General features: G+C 38.5%; 1 protein-coding gene across 3 annotated transcripts in view; it reads left to right on the forward strand.

The window, feature by feature from the left end:
* The first annotated feature begins 2,766 nt into the window (after positions 1–2,766).
* adamts3 (ADAM metallopeptidase with thrombospondin type 1 motif, 3) overlaps positions 2,767–23,940 on the forward strand; it is a 52,102-nt gene continuing 30,928 nt past the window's right edge. The window contains exons 1-5 of one of the 3 annotated variants that reach the window (XM_023820711.2): positions 2,767–2,839; positions 7,063–7,147; positions 7,830–7,851; positions 8,542–8,960; positions 21,985–22,141. In XM_023820711.2, coding sequence (XP_023676479.2) covers positions 7,079–7,147; positions 7,830–7,851; positions 8,542–8,960; positions 21,985–22,141 — 667 coding nt within the window. In that variant the 5' untranslated portion in view covers positions 2,767–2,839; positions 7,063–7,078. Of the gene's footprint in view, positions 2,840–5,168; positions 5,234–7,062; positions 7,148–7,829; positions 7,852–8,541; positions 8,961–9,455; positions 9,567–21,984; positions 22,142–23,940 lie in introns of those variants that run through there. The other 2 variants (XM_023820712.2, XM_023820713.2) reach the window with 2 other exon arrangements.

Raw genomic sequence — 23,940 nt, forward strand, 5'->3', positions numbered from 1 at the left:
CAAAATGGTTATGTATGTAAGCAAATATTTAAGAAATAAAACATCTGTCTGTATTTAGCAGGTTTTGTAGGAGGGATAAAAATAGAAAATAAAAAAGGTACTGTTCCAATGCCTTTTCTTAGTAATCTGAGCATGAAACAAAGCCAAACAGGTCCAAAAGAGTATTTTGACAGTTGCTTTTTATTATGATGTACTTGACACTAAGCCCAAAATTTGCAGTGTCTTTAAACATTGGGTATGAGATCCTGCAAATAATGCAAGTTCAAGTACAGATCCTTTAATATGATGCCGGATCCCCTCCACGAATCACCACCTTAAGGTGTTGGAGGCGTTTGTGTGTGCTAATGATCCAATGAGCTATGTTGTTGGAGGTAATTTCCCCTGGTGGGGTCTCTTATGCCAAATAAATCGTAGGTGAACAGCCAGACTATGGACTATCCAAGAAACACTTACAAACCAAGGAACCAGAAACTTCACGAGGAACAGGAATACCTGGCCCCATCTTGTAGCCAAGCCTGGGATGGGGGCCTCGTTGGCAAGCACCTGGTGGTTGGGCCTTCACCCATGGGGACTGGCCAGGCACAATCTGAATGAGACACATGGGACTGTTCTCCTCTGGAACACCAACTGCAGGAGGAGCTACTGTATATGGATTTGGTGTATTGTGGATTGGGTGGCAATTGAAGGCATGGTACCAAACTCCTGGGGTGGGGCTGGACTCAATTGTACTTAGTTGCCCTAGGTGAAAGGCATTATGCAGTTATGGGTTTACTCATAGGGCCCCAGTTTGGCACTTGTACATTGGAGTTCAGCCCAGTAAATGACAGTGTTGCTTCCCTTCAACTTTAAGTCAGGGGACAGACTCTGACTCTTGTCTGTGATTATGAACCAAACACAGTGGTGGAATGTAACAAAGTATTTGTACTTCGTTACTGTACTTAAGTACATTTTTACGTATCTGTACTTTACTTAAGTAAAAATAATAATGCATACTTTTTATTTTACTCCATTACATTTTGCGGCAATTATCTGTACTTTCTACTCCACTACATTTCTACAATTTATGCCGTTAGTCGTTACATTTTATGAACACAATTTCCTCAAAATCTTGCATGAAAAAATAGCCTATTGCGTTCTGCCGTTGTTTGCCATTTCCTACCAATCAGGTGACTTAATTAGTTCCAATGATGGCAGAGCGCGCGTCAATTGGCAGCACGAGCTGGTAGACTGGCTTGATTTTAAGAAGACGAGACATTCAACATGGCGCCACCCCACGACTAGTGTTTGGTTACTGTTGTGTTTCCCTTTTACTGCTCTTAACAGATGTGTTGAATAGTTTTGCAAGTACATAAATGATTTAAAGATATATCATGTCCTGATTGGTTTATCTTAATGGTATATTAGTGGGTAATACCTAGTAGATAACTTGTCATCCACATAATTCTAAGTTAGGGTACACACAGTATTACAGAGTGCACGCACAATAAGCACACAAAACCTTACAATACACATATACTGTATAGTTGCTTGTAATTATTACGAGCAATGACATCGGTAGAGGCGTAAGTCAGTATATCTACTATTCTTTTACAAAATGGCACACCCACCCCAGACGTTGAGACAAACCATTGTGTGAGTACTTTTACTTAAAAAAATACTTTAAAGTAAATTTAAAAGTAAGTACTTAGTACTTTCACTTAAGTAAGATTGTTGATGTAGCACTTCTACTTTTACTTGAGTACATATTTTGCGGGATACTTGTACTTTTACTTAAGTACTAAGCTTCAGTACTTCCTCCACCACTGACCAAACATCAGTTCAGGTTATCCAGCCTTCCTGGAGATCTTGGGAGAGGTGCTGGAATTCGCCCCCTCTGGGGATTCCATTGTTCTACTGGGGGACTTTAACAATCACAAGGGTAACAACAGTGAAACCTGGAAGGACGTGATTGGGTGGAATGGCCTGCCTGATCTAAACCCAACGAGTGCTCTATTATTGGACGACAGTTTATCTTAAGCATGAGGGTGTTTTTAAGTGCACCTGGCACCAGAATACCCTAGGCCACAGCACGGTGATTAATTTTGTATATTGGATCTGCGATTATGTCTTGGACATTCCGGTGAAAAGAGGAGCTGAGCTGCCAACTGATCACCACCTGGTGATGAGTTAAATCTGATGGTGGGTGAAAATGCCACACGTACCTGGTAGACCCAAATGTACAGTAAGGGTGTGCTGGGAACATCTGGCAGAGGCCCCTGTGCAGGAGACCGTCGACTCACACCTCTTGTATTCTGAATTAAGCTGGAGATGTTGAGTCCGAATGGGCCATGTTCCGTGTTTCCATTGCTGAGGCGGCTGTGCAGAGCTATGTCTGTAAAGTTGTTGGTGTCTGTTGCACTGGCAACACCTAAACCAGGTGGTGGACACCAGTGGTAAAGGGAGCTCTCAGGCTGATGAAGGAGGTCTTCCAAACTTGGTTAACTTGTGAGACTCCTGAAGCAGTTAACAGGTACTGGCAGGCTAAGCAGAATGTGATCTTGTCAGTTGTGGAAGAAAAAGCTTGGGTGTGGGAAGAGTTTGCTGATGCCATGGTAAATTATTTTTGGTCAGCCTCAAAAAGATTCTGGAAAATTGTCAGATGACTCAGGCCGGGGAAACAGGGCTCTGCACATGCTGTTTACAGCAGGGATGGATTGCTGTTGACCTTAACTCAGGATATACTCAGGCAATGAAAGTAGTACTGGATCCCCAGAATCCCACTGACACGGCATTCTTGGATGAAGTGGAGTTGGAGGACTCAGGAGAGGACTTGCCCATTGCTAGGACTGAGGTCACTGAGGTAGTAAAGCTCCAGGGTGGATAAGATTTATCCTGTGTTCCTTCTTGGAAGCTCTTGATGTTGTTGGACTGTCTTGGCTGACACACAACTTCAATATTGTTTGGAGGTCAGGGATAGGGCTTCTGGATTGGCAGACTGAAGTGGTACCTGGTTGCTTCATGGGCCAACCAGTCTACATGGGTTTTGTGGACTTGGAAAAGCATAGAATCGTGTCTCTTTGGGGGTTCTGTGAGGGGAACTCCAGGAGTATAGGGTACCAGGTCTGCAGCTACAGGTCATTAGGTCCTGCATAACCAAAGCAAGAGTTTGGTTTGCATTGGTGGCAATATGTCAGACTTGTTCCCGGTGGCTGTGGGACTACTTCAGGGCTGCCAAATTCTGTTCAAAATTTTTATGGATAGAATTTCTTGGCACAGCCAAGGGGTGGAGGGTGTCCTGTTCGGTGACCTTAGGTTTACATCTTTGTTTTTTGTGGATGGTGTTGTCCAGTTTGCTTCATTGAACTATCACCTCCAGTGCGTACTAAGGCGGTTTGCAGTCCAATGTTAAGCAGTCAGGATGAGGATCAGCCCCTCCAACCTGGACCCAGATAAGCAGCTGGATTATGAAAAAGTAGGAGGATGATAGGGAAAGGGAGGGTTTTGGTTTGGTTTCTATTGTGTTACCTTTCAGATTGTTCTTCCATGCCTATGTGAATTTAGGAATAATTTACATTCAAATTATAGGGCATTTTGCTATTCTTCAGGGTATGCACAAGATGATGCTAACATAATTTTGGTACAGTAGGCTTATTGGAAATGTTCAGTGGGCATTCAGTGAGTTACTGGGGAGAATGGCATGCAAATGTTACCTACAATACCCTACAGCACTCACAATACACAGTTTCAAACCTAATGTGCTTTAGAGGAATTTAACTCTGAAAGAAAAATTGGATTAAAGGCATGGTACATTAGATCACTGCTGTTTGAAATGCATCCATGGCATTCAGAAGTTTCATGACTCTAGATTTTTCTGTGTGTATAAATGCTTCATAGCAAGCAGATTTTTTCCTGTTCTTTTCCATTTACTGCTGTTCATCTACTGGGACCAAATGTCTAAAAGCTTGTTATATCCTCTTGAGACCCAAGGAAAAAAGTGTTAGGTTATTTGTCTTGGAGGAAATAAGACATCTTACAATTTAGATTTTTTCAAATTTATTTTTATTTTTTAATTTCACAGCATGTCCTCTTTAGTGTACAACCGGAATAAATACGTTTCCTAACATCAGTGAAAATATAGATGCAAAAATAAAATGTCCACTACAATGGACATAAATGAATGGGTGGCGTCTCAGGAAGATATGAACAGTTGTTAAGTATCTGATCAGTTCTGTTAAGAGCTTGGGATGTCACAGTAGACACTGCTTTCGCTTCATAGCTGCAGGTCAAAGTCCATGTTGTGCCCTCGGTAACCTACACTGTGAGCACCCCGTCCCCACAGCACCCAACACCACCACCCCCAACGGCACCCAATTTCACTTTTTCTTGGACGACTCAGTTGCTGTACATGCTCCTTGTGCAGGGATTCTATGGTTTACCTGTGTTGTGTGTATTTCCTCCTGCAGTTCAAACACATGCATTTTGTTTGAATGTTGTTTCTAAATTGCCCATGGTGCAATGTTGTTTGTACCTTTTGGTGGACTGGCATCCGATCCAGGGTGGATCCCTGCCTTGTGTCCAATGCTATTTGGTATAGGTTCCTGGGCATTCCAAATTCTTTTCCCAAACACAGTTACAGGGAGCCTGTAACTTATCCTAAGGAGCACTGGATACAAGATAGTGGTACTCGTACACTCTGGATGTCAGGCCATCACAGACCACATAAACTGCAGGCAATTTTTAAGGGACACTACTCAGTCTAGATCAGTGTCTCTCAACTGGTATGTGGCTGAACCATGAACCATTTTGTCATGCCACTCTCAGGTATTTAACAGCTTTTACCATTGTAGGCCCCTCAGCTAACAGCTTCTTTGGGTCTTGACTTAAAGGTGACCTATTATGTTAATTTCCACTGTTCATAATTTTTCTACTAGAAGAGAATTACATGCTTTAATGTTTCAAAAACACATTCCTTTTCTCATTCTGCACATTTCTAATGATTGTACCCTCTGTATCTGTACCCTCTGTATATAATACTCTGTTAGAGCTTTAAGTCGCACCCCCATTGAGCCTAGTGTGCTCTGATTGGTCAGCTTGCTCTCCGTGTTCCGCCCCTGTCTTGCAGTCTGCAGACAGATCCTTGCAGGCAGGCGGCCAACAAGGATTGTGTTACGAGGTGACCTCACCATGTCACAGAAGTAACTGCTGAAATTCCAATGAGGCATTTCAGGCAGATGAGACAGAAGTGGTTTCTGTGGTGAGAGTTACTCCCTTTGGCATATACTGTAGGCCTACTTTGGTCGTTAAAACTTTACAGACACTTTACATTCACATAACGCTTTAAAACACACTAAAGGAAAGGGAAAAACTGGAAAAGAATAATAGGTCCTCTTTAATGACCAAGGAAAAATTTTACCTGCACAACATGGGGATAAAGAGCAGGAGTGGAACCCTGGAGATGTGAGGCTACACTCTAAGCTACCTTGCTGCCTGTTTTTTATTTTTGTTTTTAAAATTAATTTTGTGTATGTTCTAATTGAATGTTTTGATTTGATTTGTAATGTGACCCTTTTGACAGGCATATTATTTTCCTAAAGGCAGGAAATTGTATTTCTGATTTGGCATATCATTTTAATTTTAAGTGAATTAAGTTATTACCTTACATACATACATATTGTGTTGGATAAAGAGGTTTAGGAGATGGAGGTGCAGGAAAGTACCCCTTGAAGGCCAAGTTTTATTAAGGGGAACCATGGAAAAAATATACAAAAGGGAGTCAGTCTGCAGGCAGCAATCCCTTCAGGGTGGCCCTAGCTCAGGATTTACTTGCGGAGAGTCTGCTCACTCAGCTGGCTTGCTGTTTCCTTCTCCGACTACCTTCTTCCTCGTAAGTGCTTTAGACCTTGCATGTGAAGGATGTCTCCCCACTTGGTTGGGGCAATTACCAGCTGCCAGCTGTGCCCTGTTGGCACTCCTTGTGGCTGACTCTGGGGAAACCATGGTTACCCACAGCATGCGTTGTGCTGATTGCCCCCTGCTGGATTCCAGGTGGTTGAATTGCAATACATATATTCAGGGCCGGAAAAATCACTCAATGGTTTGCATAGACTCTATAGTTGTGTTATATAGAAAGCATTTACTTCTTGTTTTTAGTGTTTAGATAAAAGGAAAGCTTTTACTGCCTTTGTTTTGACCTTACCAAGTCCTGTTTTATTGGCTTGACTGTGATGTGTCATGACATGTTATGGCAATGGTAACATTTCTTGTTTTGGTTTCCAGGTTAACAGTTACATACATACACCGCTAGAATCATGGATTGTTGGACTGTGGTTTTTTTTTTTTTAGCCAAAACACCGACAATTTCTAACCACAATTTTAATAAGTTGTTCCATACTGGTAAAAAAACACATGTAAGGATGCTTCATATGTTTATAAACATCTGTATGAATAATTGCTTGGCCAGCTAAAACTGAAATGTCCCTTACTATTGCCGCAAGTGAAAAAAAAAATGCAAATTGTTGTTCTAATGCTTAGGTGTCTAGAAACTTTAAGGTTCTTGAATAATAGAGGGCTGCTTTTGTATGTTAAGCTGACAATTGTATGGGTTCTTGTGGATCTCTTGGTAAATATGGTGTGTAAAGAGAAGCCACTACACAATCTTAGTCTAGCAAATTGCGCTTCTGCAACATACTAGTCATATGTGTACTGCTTAATAGGTAGGTGGAGAGAGAAAGAAATTAAAGGATGACGTCAGAGAATGGCAGTCTAGAGTTGTATTAGTTGGACGGGCAGCCAGATTGCAGGAGTTTAGATACTGCTCTGCGAAGAGTTCACGTTAACAGTTTGCTAAAGAAAAGTACTGACCGGTTTTGGAATTAAATATTTATTCTCAGTTATTACACAAGGGTTGCAGCCACGGTCAAATTTATTTTACTTTTATTAAAAACATAACTTGAAATATGTCGTTGAATTTTCAGTAAAGAAGGACAGAGTGGTTAAACTTTTGGCATTTTTTTTTTTTTGAGGTGGGAGAAATATATTCATTACATATTCATCAGAATATATTTTTCTTTGTTCCACAACTAGAAAAACTTGACTCGTGATGAATCTCCTGTCACAGTGCTTATTTGTAGTTGTAGGATTTACAGTCACTCTGACTTCAGCTAACAAAGTAAGTAAACTATTCCTTCGTTCTGTACATATCATGTATATAGTCAGTATATCAAACCAGTTAGCGTTTTACTTACTTGAATTGCACAATGCTTTTGATTTTAGAACAGTATGGCGTGCTTCAGGTAATTTGTGCCTCCCAGTCTACGATTTATTCCAGACTAATTATTTGTTTCTTTAAAGATCCGTTTTTACTTAGTGGTCTTTAATTTTAATTTTTGTTTTTAAACATATATTTTTAATGAATTAATGCATATGTTTCCGTCCCAGACACAGCGTAGGGTATGTAACGAATACGATTTTTTGGGCGAAATTTAGTGTATTGAATCTTCTCCGGTAATGCTTCAGTAAATTTTTTTGTTGAAAGTATGGAAGTCCAGGAAATACTGCGGAATGGTCAAATTAAGTAATTCTGTGCATTTAAACTCTCTTACTTGAATAAGAATCCATGAACATATTATGTGTTGTTTGATATGTAAATCGAGTCAATGTATATTTCACACCTGAAACCGAAAGAAGAGTTTCTGCTAGTTCTGTAACTGCAGAGGCATTACAAGTTCAGTCTGCTCACTAAGCGAATGTTTGCTCAGTTATGTACTGTACCACTTTTAAAAGGATTGTCTGTAATATCATTTGTTTACCAATTTGGCTTCATTTAAAGCGTGTATTCTTTGTTTTTCTAGGCTAGTGGTGTGGAAAAGAAAGGTAAGCGTTTTCATGACTATGAAATTCCCATATTTATACAGCATCTTAAGCATAAGCTTAAAACTTTGCTGGCTGTATGTCTTTAGTTCTATCATTTTATACAATTAAAGAAAAGCTACACATAAGTTGCGAGTATTGTTATTATTGTTCTATATGGTATGTTTTAACAGCACTGTATCCTATCCAAGGCAGTTACTAAATCTAGGGTTACAATGCATGGGCTTGAAGATATGGATGCGTAATTCAGTCCAATTTTGACAATTTACCCTTGTCTACGATAGTAAATTATGTCTAAAAGCAAAAATAATTGCTAAAAAAGTCAACTAGTGTGCAATGATCATTCTGTGTTTATCTGAGATGAATCACAAAAATTTTCCATTTCTTTTTTATTTTATTTATTTATTTTTTGTTATTTATTGAATGGTTTTTGGGTTGCATTAAAGCATCCACTTATTTGACAACAAATAAAACTAAACTAATACTTGTTGGAAAATTACTCCAAAATAAACTGCTTTAAGGTTCAACTGCAAAGGTTCTCCAGTCAAGTTAAAATAAAGTATATTCCCATTGGATATAAGGATTTTAGAGCATTTCTGATTCATGTATTTGTTTATACCACTTTGTTCTGATCAAGATGTTGCAATGAAATGACCCGTGGTGTTTCTTACTCTGTGTGCATGTTTTCTCCAGAATATTTGAAGAACAGACTGAAAGAATACGGCCTTATTACTCCAATCAGCACAGATTCAGAGGGACGCTACCTGTCATGTCTACTCTCAGCAAACCATAAACAACGGATCAGGAGAGATGTATCCCAAGGCTTTCAGGCGAGAAATTACAACCTTTTTTTCAACATAACTGCATTTGGAAGAGCGCTTCACCTTCGGCTGCGCCCAAACGAAAGGTTGGTGGCCCCGGGTGCGAAGGTGGAGTGGCGTGATGAGGTGGCCAACTCTGAGAATGACACCAATACTGAAATTCAGAATCAGTCCAGCATCCGGATTGAGAGGATACTGAAGAGAGAACTTCTGAAAACAGACTGTACATTTGTTGGTGACATCACTGATGTTCCAGGAGCTTCTGTTGCCATTAACAACTGTGATGGCCTGGTAGGTCTTCAGTGCACTAGTAGCTCATTTAGTATGAATGTGGAATTGTTCAGTCTTCATAATGAAAATGGAATTGATTATAGTTGTATTTTTGGTTTATTTAAAACGCATACTTTAGTATATGCATGTGTCTAACACAGCAAAAGATACATCATTGTGGGTCGTATTAGGAATATGTCTAATATTTATTGTAATTTGTTTTACCTTTTAAGATACAAAGGACTTCATAAAAATATTTACCTCGACAATAATGACTTACTGTAGCTGTAAGAGTAAAAATCCTTATGGTAATTCATATAAACGGATATCAGTCAATATCTGAATATTTAATGATGTCTCAGCAGCAACATTCACTTATATTAAAGATATATTAATTTCCTCAAGATGACTCACACAGTTGCCATTGTCACAGAGACAAGAAACTCCTAGGTGAAGATCCAGTTTGGAGTTCTATGAACTATGAGCTATGAAAGGCTAATTGCTAATCTACTCTCAGTCAACAGCCAGGCATGTAGAATAACTGGACACTGGGGAAACTCCAGCGATATAAAACAAGAATACAAGTGTGACAGCTGTGAGGCTATACAATAGTGGATGTTTTAAATGGTTAGTATCAATTTATCAGCACATATGGCAAGAGCCTGAACTTAAAATGGTGATCAGTGATATTTACTTTCAGTGATGGAAATTTTGTAATCAGCAGTCTATGTTTGTTGAAAGAACATTTGAATTATTAGGATATACACATCTTTTTGGGCTGTGTTTAATCAATAAATGACAAACAAAATGTCAAATTGTTAAGGTTTATTTGAAAAATTTGGTAAAACTATGAGACATCATACATTTGCTCTCCATATTACAGTGAGTGGGTAGCTTATCTGAAAGAAATAAAGTACACAAGGCAAGGGACAGCAATGGGATGCCGATTCCTTCTAAGACAAAAATAAATAAATAAATCACAACAAAAGAACAAAAAGTCTGTAACCGACTTTCAAAAGAGGAATAACTAATCGTGACAATACAAGCTGTGTGTGCACACAACAGGTGGATTAACATCCGGGGGGGGCCCTAGGCTGACATTGGAAAGGGTCTCCCCAAGTAGGCCACTTAAGCAATCAATTTATTTATTTCTTTATTTATTTGGGGGGGGGGGGGGGTTGATCTCCCATCGCCAGGTAAGATTAACATTTCATTTTCCACAGGGTGTGAGGAGCCCCAGGTTTTGGTGACTATGATAAGGTGTTCCCTGAATATTCAGTGCTGACAAGAATATAGTCAATGACTATGAATATAGTCAACAGATGAGATGGACTGCATGGAAGTGATCTTAGATGAGATCATAGATCAGAACAGAATTGAGAAATTCGGGATGCTAAACTAGACAATGAACCATAGATCAACCATTCCAGAGGTCAAACCAGAAGAGACAGAAACAATCCAAATCACTATATTAAGTAGAACTACTATAAGAACCCAAGAAACCAGGCATCCAGACCAGCTGAACCAAAACTGAGTAAAGTGTTTAAAGGAGACAGCTTAAAGGAGACAGCTTAAAGCTCAAAAACTGAAAACAGGTATGTTGTAGAGCGGCTTTAGTGCTATCTATCTCTCTAGGTTGTTCTGTTGGGACATACCGGCCATAGAAATGTCAGTCTTCTCTCGAACATACTGTAATCAAATATAATTGCATAATTGAACAGAATAAACGGCATTATCTTCTGCGCAGTGATACAATTGGTGTTCCTACATTAAACTGCTCACTACTAAATCTGAGGATTATCTTGAGTAACCAGACCATGAATTCTGGCAAGAGACATTGTTGTTGAATTTTTCAAATGTATTTTTTTGGCACTTTAATTACCACAGAAAGAATGTTATTCAGTCTCATTATATTTGAGATTTCGTATTTTTTTTTTGCTTTGAGGTGAACTGCCCCTTTGAGTAATTTGATGCATTGACTGTAGGTGTCACTGATTTCAAATTCATCTTGCTGTTGGAATAGGTATGAGCCTCGACTTGTAAACTGTATTCTAGCCCAGATGTGTCCCTAGATCATTGGCCAGCGCACCGACCATGAACTTCTAGTAGCCCACAGGATGCCTATAATTACCTCACATAACATTATTAGAAATTGGATTGGTTTTACCATCACCTCCCATTAAGGCTAATAGGGTATATATTGCTTTGATTCGTTACCCAATTCGTAAGATATAATGTGTATGTTGATTTGTGCAGCCCTGTGTATGCGTGTTATGTTTTCTTACATCTAACTCTCCCATAAATGGAGCGAAATTCTCTGCCAAATCCTGTTCCCACCTTTCTGTGTTTGTATCAATCTTCTCCAGTAGATAGCAAATAGAGGCATGTGGCATGTGGATGGGACGATGGACTGGTATTTTTCAGTTAATTTTAGTTCCCTCAACAAATTGAGGCTATTTATAAGGGGTCTAATTAGATTAGAGGTAGGCTTGCATGATGTGTGATGTTAATATTGGCATTGCAGTTATCGCATCACGAAGACCATGATAGCTGGGTTGAGATGAGGCTTGCATGATATCTAATATTCCTTACCATCATACAGGGCTGGGTGATATGGCAAAATATTTTATCGCGATAATTTTTCCAATCTTGGTCAATAATTATTGCAATATGATTCATACATTGCAATTTTTAATAATAATTCATAATTTCTTCACTTTGAGGCTCCGTTTATACTTAAAAGCCCCTTTGGATTCCCCTCGAACAGATTTCCCTTCAACAGAGCATGAAAAGAATGACAAATTGATTGGACTGCAATCTGAAAGCTAATTTAAATCATACAATTTTTATATATATATAAAAAATATATATATACATAAAATGGTATGATTTAAATTAGCTTTCAGATTGCAGTTTGCAAATTTTTATATATATATATATATATATATACATTTTTTTTGTAGGGCATAGTATAAGTAATAATATGCTTCGTCCCATTTTGAACTAATACGGGGCACGTCTGGAAGTTGTGTCTGTAATTGTAAGCACTAGCATTCTGCATGTGCAATGGATGGCAATGCATCGAGTGGTGAAATAAATGATTTCCAGTTTAACTTTTTATGTTAAACTGTTGTATGTTGTAGGCTTCTTTAAATTGCCACATCACCAACGTCTTTTTACCTGGTTTGTCCACAATATCTTCTTTTTAAATACTGTAGATGTTGTGGCTGCTGCACTTCCTTTATCGACATATGAGGAAGTTTCCTCTGAGGGTCTGCTTTTTTCTCCATGACTCACATGTATTATCAGAATATTAGTATGTGAGTTTCTCTGCTAATTCAATAAAACGTGCTGTGTGTTTGTTGTGCTAGGCTGTCCATTCTCAAAACACTGTGATTGGCAGCAGATCAAGTTATTTTTGTCTGAGCTGACAAAATACCACCACTCACATTCTTACTAGCGTTTCAGAATTCCCTGTGGATTATTACTCTGTGGACTGAATTTTGCTGTGGAGTTTCATTTCGGTTTTTGCTGGATTACTCTTATTGATTGGGTTGCTTTGAACTTATTTGCTCTCCTGGTGAGTTGCCCTGTTGTTTTGACTATATTGTCTGTTGTCTGCCTGCCTGCTCTGTTGCATTCTCTGCTTTGTTCAGTAACTCTTCCTTTTGTGTTGCTTCGGCTGTGTCTGCACTTGTGCACCATTGCTGGCCCCGACAAGCAGTCACAGAGGAAGTGATGTCATTAAATTGGGTCTTAAATTATATTGAACTTTTATCAAATTTTTGGCGCATTGATATAGAGGAAAATTATATTTCAATAATTACCCTTATTGTTTTATCGCCCAGCTTTACTGTCATACCATCTGGACATTATACCACTGTATGTGGTATTTTGAGAGTGTTTTCAATGGCAACACAGTTCTGGTATTTTGAAATTTTGGAAAGGGTAGTGGGGTGTCCCTCATGCAAAAATTCACCAATGGGAGATCATCAATATGTTTTGCTAAAACATTTTTACATTTACATATTTCACAGACATTTTTGTCCCAACCAAATGTAGAAGTGACGCAAATAGCACACTGCAAACAAACCTGTTGTAAAGGAGTGAACTAGGCATAATTGCCACTAGGCTGAGCTTCCATTGAATGCCCAGGTACAGGTGTGAGCAGTATTGGAGCAGGAACTATACAATAACTTTTAACTTTGATGATGTTATCTATTTGCACAATATTCCATGGAACGCCGAAGCGTAAAGTGTTTAGCAATTATTCAATGAATCGTCTCAGCGTGGCACTTAATTTCTCACCTGTTGCTTCCAGGCTGCGTCGCATGCATGACGTCACAGGTGATTTTAAACTCATTGGGCAGTAATGACTAATTTATCTTTTTCTCCTGCTCCCTTTTGCCAAGTGAATTCCAATAGCATCTTTATTTGCTTATGTTTTTTTTACACACATCTTATTCTCAAATAAAGTTTGACTGAACAATCATTAACCCTTAGTTCCTGGCAGATATTGATGGAGAGAGTGCTGATGATCCAAAATGAATAGCAATGTCATGATGGATTGTAAGGCTGGCAGAGAAGACGAGAAACTCAGACAAGGACATTTTAGGCTGGAGGTGATGGTCCCCCATCAGAGCTGCAATGTCAGCCAGCCATGCAGAATTTCACGTGGAGATCACTGTGTTTTCAGGAGAGAGATATATTTGGGTGTCATTGATATAGTAGTGGTAAGAAAAGCCATGCGACTGGATGATCTGACCTAGAGGGGTAAAGAGAAAAGAAGAGAGGGCCATGGACAGAGCCTTGGGGAACACCAGTTGTTACCTGATGTGATTTGGACACCTCTGTTCCCCAAACATTTTGACTGATCTGTCTGATAGGTATGAGCCAAACCAGTACAGAGCAGTCCCCATGACGCAAAGTTGAGAAATGATGCCCAGGAGGATTTAGTGATTAAGTTTGTTGAAGGCTGCAAAGAGGTCTAACTGGATCTGGGAAGATAACTGGGAGGCAGCTCTTGCAGTTCTTAGAGTATCCACAATAGTATTGAGAGCCGTCTTGGTCGAGTGTCCAGGAGGTTGCCTTTTGTGAGAAATCCAGAGACTTGACTACATACGGCACATTCAACAGTTTAGGACAAGAATGACTGGCTAACAAATTTCAGTTTGTGAAGGTTTGTGAGGGTTTTTTTAAGTAGTGCTGTTACACAAACAATGCTGTTTAAATGCAGCAGGGAATGAACTAGTTATGAGGGATGAGTAAATCAGGTGGTTAAGTGCAGCGGTTAGTGTAGGAGAGATGACCTGAAGGAAATGGGAGGGGATAAGGTCCAGGGCAATGGTGCAGGGCTGAATGGTGAGCAGCTTAAAAATATCTAAGTTGGTGAGGGGAGTGAATGAGGGAAATGAAGGATTGCATAGAGGGATCCATGCAGGTGGTGGGTGCAATGGCTGCAACCTTCTTATGGAAGAGAGTGACAAAAACATCCTCGGTTCGGGGGGTGGAGGAGGGTTAAGGAGGGCTTTCTAAGTGAAGAATGACTTGCGAGTGTCTGTGGTGGTGTTGATCTTCTCTTGGTAATAGGTCGTCTTGGCATTGGAGATGGAGGCTGAGAGGTTTAGAGAATGAAGTTATATTAGGCAATGTTTACTTTTGGTAAGTTTTCAAATTTTTTTCTTTATAAACTTTGAAATATGTATGGCAAAAAAATTACATCATTATATAGAGGCTCCTCTACTTGCAAACTTTCAACTTACAAACTTTCAGACATACGAACAAAGAGGACTGTAAGTCCAAATTGTGTTCATTGGGCTCCCGTTTCCTGTCCGCAACATAATTTTTTATTTTTTTTTGCACGCCAATTCTGCCTGGTATGACGTTTGGCTGCTACTCCCGCCGTACAGCAGTGTAGCGTCCATACTCCCAGCATCCTAGTTCTTTGTACTTGTGTATAACCTTAAAATGATGTTGAATAACGACTTTCAACATTTCAAGTTACGAACGGCCGTTCGGAACGTATCTCATTCATAAGTAGAGGAGCGTATGTATTTGAAAATTTTTAATAATAATTAAGCTAAAACTGCAGTTGTGTGCCACATTTTTAATTTTTCAAAATATTTTTTATGTAATGTACTATATATACAGACAAAATTTTATTTTAATGTGTGACTGCATGAAAAGTAAGTGAAATCACAGTAATCAAGGCCTGTGTGGGCCCAGACTCATGCCCTATGCTGCAGACCCGTTATGACCCTCACAACCCTGGGATTAATAGTTAGAAGATGGATGGAATGATGCATGGCTGTTTGGATGGATGGATAAATAATTCTGAGAATGCATTGATTCTTGATGCATTGTATTCAGGAACTCAGGAAAGATTAACTGTTTAATTTTTTTCTTTGATATTTTAGTCATGTCGAAAGGGGGTACAAAATTGGATGTGCATGATGATAGGCTGGTGGAATATTTATTTTTAAATGCTGTTATATGCAGGGAAAACCTTTATAACGATCTTTGAGTTTAATGTTTGTCATCTTGTTTTAGTTAGAAGTTGTGGTGTAACAATGTCAAGAATAAAACTTAAAAAAAAACAAGAAAAACAATAAATATCGCAGGAGTATCTACATTACCTATACAGATTTGTTTCACTATGTTCGACAGTACCTAGAATAAACATGAATAAACATGTCTGTCATATCTGTAATTTTTAAGTAGTTTTAAGTAGTATTTTTGAGAACTGTATTCTCTAAACCAATTTTATTTTTCTGTTTTCTGTATTACTTTTGCTTTGCAGATATTTATCCAAGTTTCAGTTAGTGGTAGCAGGCACAACTGTTGTATTTAGTAATAGTTTCTTAGATAATTAATCAAGGACTTGTTCCCTATTTCAGGAATTGGAAATATTCCAACTTTTCTGTAAGCAGGATAGAACTGGAGGTAGACGAACATTAAAACATGAGTACTTCACTACTACGAGGTGGTGATGCATGCTTCCACCATCTGGTACATGACGTTTTTACGTTGAAAAGGAAGGACACATTTCTAATCTAAACACACCTTTAAGCAACACGGAAGATGAAAGGTACCAGTGTTTAAGCTAAGTTCATGCTTTCTGAAAATGGTCGTAACTTTTTAAATGCCACACGTTCATACCGTCTCCTTAAAAAGTTTAGACTGGATTGCCGTCTTAGAAAATGGGACCCTTCAGCTGAATCCCATATGTTTGTCTTGGCCAAAATTCAGTGTCTGCTTGGCTGGCGCTGATGCTGGGATATTAAACTGATGGAACACAGGACTCTTGATTCTTTTCTCAGGTTTTTCCATATAGGTAAAAGCAGGCTAGGTTTTTGTCAACTGCCTGTAATTGTCCTTCATTTGAAGTTGTCATAATAAAGCAGTATCCAAAATCTCTGCAGAATGTTCTGTGTAATTACAGTGATTTATTATATCACAAATTCTATATTGCTGTTATAAAATTCTTTTGAATCAACATTAAAATGGTATAATATATGGAAAGTTGATTTAATACTGCTTACTCGGAATACATAGCTATATAGTTATTGTCCTGTTGTACATAGCTATAAGTTTCATCCTTCTCAAAGAGACTTAATCTGGATGGGAATACAGACGGTCATCTACTTATGAATGAGTTACGTTCTGAACAGCCATTCGTAACTTGAAATGTTCTTAAGTCCGTATTCAACATCAATTTTAAAGGTATATGCACGTACAAAGAATTAGGATGCTGGGAGTACGCACGCTACGCTGCTGCTTGGCGGGAGTAGCGGCCAGACGTCATGCTGAGTAGTAGGCTGAATTGGAGTGCAGAAAAAAAAAATTGATGTTGCGGACAGGAAACGGGACCCAATGAACACAATTTGGACTTACAGTCCTCTTTGTTCATATGTCTGAAAGTTCGTAAGTTGAAAGTTCGTAAGTAAGGGGCGTCTGTGTAGGATTTTTTTGCTGCTAACAAGTAATTCATTTGCGACAATCTTCATGTTTTTCTTGTCCAGGCACCATGCCCCTTTTCGCGGTACACTAACCAGGCTATTTACATTTCCAGCAAAAACTTCATTAAAAAATCATAGATTATACCAGACTTTACTAAGGCTGCTATTTCTCAAGCTAAGAGAAGGTGGACAAAAAATTGCTTTCTATACAGAACCCTGCACAATGAAGTAAATATGAGAAATATAAAAGGGCTGGCACAGTGGCTCTGTGGGTGGCACTATCGCCTCACACATCCAGCTTTCGCTTTGAGTCCCCAGGGAGCTCTGTTTTCCTTCTGCAGTACAAAAACATGCATTTAGGCTAATTTGTGTCTCTAAATTAGACAACAATATGTGTTTCTTGAAGCAGACATACAGTAGGCAACCTCTTGTGTATACCCCAGCCCAGAGCTCCATGCTGCCTGTAATAGATGACCATGACCAGGATATACAGATGGCTGTATCGGTTAAAGACATACAGTAGACACAGATATATGATTTTTATTATTTATTTAAAAATTTTAGGCAGAAATTTTTGTGTATCTGAACGATGATGACTTGAAGTAATTGTTTTTCTATAATCACTGATTGGTTTCTGGCATCTTTGAAGGATTTTCACTCATTCCTCATTGGTCAAACTAGTGTGGATTGCAGTGCCATCTGATGTAGCAATATATTATTGTCTCAAGTGGATACAGGTCAGAAAGAAAACTTCTTTCTGCTGAATCTTTCCGTAGTACAATTGTAGATTTACTTTAATGCTGCAGGTCTTTGTCTTGTCCTGATTTATTCCAGATTAAGCTCCTAGATTGATGGCTTGAATTTCAGTTCAGTCATTCTCCAGTATTCAAGTTCAATTTTCAAATTCAAATTTTATTTGTCACATACCAGTCATACATACAGTATGACTCGCACTGAAATGTTGTTTGGTATTCCATGACATAATTGCAACAATGGGATACAGATGTAGCAGGGCTAGACAGAATTAGATAAGAAATTGCACATGGGAATCTAACAGTTGGGCGGGGGGGGGGGGGGGGGGGGGGGGGCGGCTGCAGATATCATGAAGTACAGATGCAGTAGTATGTGCAAATAGTAATACAGTATGTGCAAATAATAAAGCAGTCCAACAATGGGCAGACAGAGTTCTGTAAGTATCACATAGTTTTGTAATGGGGGATTAACAATTAAATTAGTCCTGGGTGTTGCCCTGGTTGAGGGTCCGAATGGGGTGTGGGATGGAGCTCCACCTTGTTCACAAGTACTTCCCTGACCTCGGGAGAGAGAAGAGTCCATTGTTTGGGTGACTGGGGATTCTCTTTTCTCTCTTAATTCAATGTTCCCACACTCATATTGCAAAGGATGCATAGTTGAAGAAAGGCCACCCCAGGTTATGATATTCATACTATTATTGCATACATGGATAGAGTTTTTGATAGAGTTCTCCAAGCATTGCATTTTTAATCTGGCTTTAACAGGTACATTTTGGACTCATCTTTTAAGAGAACAGACATTCATAAATGTTGCTCCCTCCTGACTACAATTACATATTTTTCAATAATTTCCTCTAGAAATAAATTGTGGAATAAATAAGTAAATAGGCACCTTGGTTCTGGGTCCACTTAAATAATAGCAACTAAGTTGTCATAATTGCAAAATGGGTTTACAAACTTTCTAAATTCAAAGTTTGTCTTATACTATGAAATATGTATGTAATAGCACTGAGGGAGGGGACACAGATTTGATCATCCTTCTAATGAAATATATCTTTGAAAATTGTTATATACCAAAGCTGGAGAGATCATTTGGAGACGTCTGGGCTGATGAACTGATCGATATGTTATAGCTTAACATTATACAATTTTGGTTACTATTGACAGTTTAGCTCTATGCTGTGTAAACAGAAGGCAAGCATTTACTTGTGCATGTATGATTGTGACTGAAATAATTATTTAAGAATGCCAAAAAAAAGGAAAAATTTGCCACTTAAGAATCGGAATGTTAAAGTATTATGAATGCATGTGTATGTAATTGCAAAACAACCAACAAATGCAGATTGCAATATTTTCAGAAAAAGGCTTTTTTTTTTCCAGAGGTGTGTTATGTTTTAGGTTTCCAATACCATTTTGTATCAGGAGTGGTCTATTTTTAGAATATATAGATATATAAATATATTTTTTAGAAAATAAACAGTGGTCTATTTTTAGAATACAGCAAATCATTCAATCAAGTTATAATGAAGGATGCATAACTTCTTAGCATTTCTCCTGTGAAAAATGGAAATTTTTCATCATAACTATTTAAACAGATGGTGCTTTATCACTGCTTTTTTGGCCAGTTTTCCAAAGTTGATACAATTTTGTAACCTGAATATTCACTCATTTTATCAAGAAATGATTATATTGATTGAGTGCTAGTGTGTTTGATTGTGTCAGAGACTGGCATCGTGTTTAGGATGTCCACTTCCTTCTGCCTTATCCAGCCTGTGATGGGTTCCAGACTCGCAGCAGTCTCGAACTAGACAACTGGTTATTTGAGATGGAAAAATTTAATATTTATAACTGATTTTGCCACATGGGAAGTAATGAATTAACATTTTTATAGGGATGGCAGCGATCCAATACCCGCCAACGGAGAGTAAGGAACCGATCCGATTTTTCATCAGAGATAGGTCTAGCCTGAAACTGTAAAAATTTCTGGAGCCTTACCGTGACATAGGGCCTACCATAAACAGAACTGTAGGTCATCATGATGGCTTGTTCAGCGAAGCATGTGCGTCAGAGTTGACGTGTCAGCTGTATGAAAATGCAGTAATCCCTTCATCTTTGCACATTTGACATTCACGGACTTTGTTGCTTCAGTTTTGGTTATTTGCGAGTTGACTGTGAACAATTGAGCGGGAACATTTTTGGAGCTTGCAGAAAGATCGCAGAACCGCACAGGTAATGCATAAGCGAGAAACAATACAGAAAATTATTTGGATCACATAAAATCATATAATACATAAATATCAGTGATACATAATATTTGTTAATGTAAGTGCAAACTATATCTTTAAAATGAAAACTGTTGGCTTGGGTACGCCACCCATCTACTGTATGTCACGGCAACCAACCTGACTGTGTGACGGCGGAATCTCGTGTTTGTCACAGTACCTTTTTATTGCTGTAAATTTTGCATTTTTAATACTGAGTCCAAAACGTAGTGCTCTCAGTGCAAACAGCAGTAATTTTGTATATACAGCGGCATAATTTTACGGAAGTCCAGAGAGGACACTCATGATTGTTTTTCTTCTTCCTGTTGTCTCAATATCACGACTTATTTTTCTCATGATCTCAATATAATAAAAGCTATCTGAAGATCGCAACTTTTATTTTTTGTTATCCTGATGTGGTGATGTAGACGACCACCATAACTTCACTGTTCATGCCGCAGCATCAGCACAAAGGACTATGCTGTTGAATATACTCCCTGTTTGAACCCTAAAATGAAAGTTAATAATCAGAATTACTCTTAATGTTTTGTTTCTTTCCATTACTGTTAACTATTTAGTAGAGATCTAGTGAGTAGTAATCATTACCTGTCTATAAATATGTCCTCTCAATTACAGATGTAAAGTTACAATGCTTTAACAGCTCAACCTTGTCTATTGTAATCTTCCCATTTCTTGGAAAATTAATTCAAAACTGTGATTTAGTTGGTCACTTTTTCTTAAGTAATGAACACTAATATGATTATTGTATAGCGCTGACAGACAGCTATTTCTACTTCAAAATAAAATCGAAGGCGTTTAGGTCCATGATGATCATGTATAGCCAACCAGCCTGGTAAACATGCTGTAACATCCCGGGTGAAAATAAGTTGTGATCTGAAGATAACAGATAACAAAAAAATTAACTTGTGATCTCGAAATAATAAGAAAAAAATAATGATGAAAATGTGTGCTCTCTCTGGACGGTGAGTGGCTCAGTGGACTTAGACTCTGTGCCTATGATCAGAAGATTGACCATACAGTTCCTGGGGGGCTGCACATTGGCTGACTCTATGCTGTAACCCCCAAACTATGGAGAGCAAGATGGGGTCACCAAAGAGAAACATTCCGACGTACCTGAACTTGAGCAAATGGCAAATAAAGCATGTTTGTTTGATGGTTTGTATATCATATGAAAAGGTCTTGCTATGCATTGAGAAAATAATTTGACATGCAAAGTGTACAGTACAGTCCAGTTTGAGAAATTGGTAATATGTAATTTTTTTTATGTCATCGTTCAGCCTAGCAGACTGTCATGGGTTGAGGTTAGTGGTGCTTATCTTCCCTGAATTCACTTTCACTCATTCACATTCACATTCATATTCACGCTTGTGGGGATCTTCTGCCCCTAACCCCTGCCAATGTGAAAGCTGTACTTTGTGCTGAAGAAAGAAAAAAACAGGAACTGTAGACTGCAATGCATGTAAGGCTAGTGCTGATTTTTCTTTAGTCTGAACACAATGATACAAACTAGATGTCTTCAAACTTGTATTCTTTCTAAAGTGTGGTTCATTTCTGCGGAAAAGTTTTATCTGTGCTCCATTATGTATTTTGTACTCAAGACTTATGTGTGACTTATGTGGTTAGTCATGGTTAGTTGGGGTATACAGTGATATTTTTGTGATTGGTTTCTTTATTATATTTAATTTGGCAACAGATTGCACAATTTGCAGTTTGAGAAATATTTCTGGTCATTTTTGTGGAAGTTATTACTGAATAAAACAAAGACGCAGACTTGTGTAAGCCATGTTAGCTGTGGATTTCTTCCTGTAGTGTACCGGCAAAGTTTTTCTTGAGTAACATGACAATTATATTTTCTGTTCTCATCATACTCAAACAGTGCTACTACAACACTACATGCATATAGGTTGCTATGTTAATTGAAATGTTTTGATACAAATATTTCATTTAATGCTAGGTAATTGATAAAGGGGAAAAAATGTCGGATTGGTATCAGCAGATGCTCAAAATTGGGATCGGCCGTCTCTAAATTTTTACATTGTTTTTGTCTTGACAGGCTGGAATAATTCGCACTGACTCAGATGAATACTTCATTGAGCCCCTGGAGAGGGGAACTCAGGAGCAGGAAAAGGAGGGGAGAGTCCATGTGGTTTACAGAAGATCAGATGTTCTGCATTCTTCTTCAGGCACGTCAATAGACTATCAGGTCGTTGGTATGTTTTCTTCTTTTACTAGCATTCGAAATGGGTTTATTTGTAATACAAGTATCTCAAAGAGAAACTATCTGATGTAACACATGATATAGCACAGTACACCATGGATGTTTTACAGACTTCAGATCACTAAATGAGTACAGGACAGACTTCATCATCAGGGCCGTCAGAGGGGCATGGATACCCTGGCAGACTCAGGGGGCCCAGCACTTCTCAGGGCCCCTTGAATATGTAACATTATGCATAAAATTGGATTGGGGGGGGGGGGGGGAGGCTCAGAATTCCTAGGTTTGCCCCTTGGTGTAATGCAGTAATCTTTTTCCATTTGTTAATTGGTTCTCATTTGTATTATTCGACTTATTCTTCCAAACATGACATGCTGCAGTATATTACCAACATTTGCTCCTCACTCATTTCGACATGTGAGTTTTCACAGCAACATGTAGTAGTTCCAAAGTGGTCAAAAAGTTAGTTGAATTCCAGGTGCATTGGTCAAAAAACCATACAATCATTTAATGTGTCAAAGGAAACAGTCCTAACAATCCTGGCAGAATATATCACACCTGAAAAAACTGCAAAGAGTAGTCACTTACTATAGTTGTTAAACATCACTAAGTTCAGTCTCAACAGTTATTGAATCAGCTTTTTGTCCCAGTCTCAAACAAAACCTGTATGTCGTGAACGTAACACAGCAGGAGTTTAGGGTGGAGCTGTTATTTAGGAACCACTTGTATGCAAGGGTAAACCTTTGGTATTAGAAACACAAAACTGGACCCAAGAACAATAAAATGGAGTACAATGGACAGGTATAAGTTTAGAGAAAGTAAAAAAAAATAAAAAATGCCTTCAGCTTGTAATTTCTGCTTTCGCTGTTAAAAAGGTTAGGGGATACATAATGGTATAATGCCAATCTTATGGGAGTTATTGTCTGATGGTTGCTGTGTCATGTAATAGCCTAGAAATATGAGTACATTTTACAACACCATGTGCACTCTATGCCACAAATTCTCAAATGATAGTGCCCTATATGCAAGAAGCAAATCTGAGTGGTTTCATGAACACCTGAGTGAAATCAAATACCTCCCATGGCCTCACCAATGACCAGATATAAACACATACCCCATGTTCAGAATTATTAGGTAAGTGTGCATTTTGCTTGTATCTTCTCTTCAGACCCATAGTTTCATTCCGGATTAGTCCCCAATTAAGAATGGACTGTTTAACAACAGAGCATGCTCTGTATGTGTTCTGAGTACTTTCTGTTTGCAGAGAAACAGGAAACTGTAGAGACTTTCCTGTGCAAAATTATTAAGCAAATTATTATTACTGTTAAAAAGGGCCAGAAAGGACCTTGTAGACAGCAGGAAAAAACAAAATAAGGAAATGCTAGTCAAAGGGGTGTAAACTGCTCAACTTACAAAATATGCAATTGAGTGTTTCGTGGCCAGCCGCCAAACGATGTGGAAGAAACATGTGGAGAGAATATGATACAAATTAGCTGCCAATGATATGTGTCAAATTAAAGGGGAGACTTCTAGAAACTCTTTTGTGACATTGCTAAGGTTACATAGGCTGAAACACAACCTCAACTCAATAAGGCACACAAGCTAAAACATCAAGAATGGGCACGGATGTGTCTCAAGGCTATTTTTACAAAGGTTTTGTGGACAGATGAGATGAGAGTGACTCTTAGAGTAGATGGATGGGCCCATGGATGGACACCTTCTTCAAGCATCAACAAGGTGGTGGAGGAGTGATGATGTGGATTGTAGTTATTATGGATGAACATATTGGTTCTT

Source organism: Paramormyrops kingsleyae, chromosome 2, assembly GCF_048594095.1.
Source record: "Paramormyrops kingsleyae isolate MSU_618 chromosome 2, PKINGS_0.4, whole genome shotgun sequence".
NCBI classification, from domain to species: Eukaryota; Metazoa; Chordata; class Actinopteri; order Osteoglossiformes; family Mormyridae; genus Paramormyrops; species Paramormyrops kingsleyae.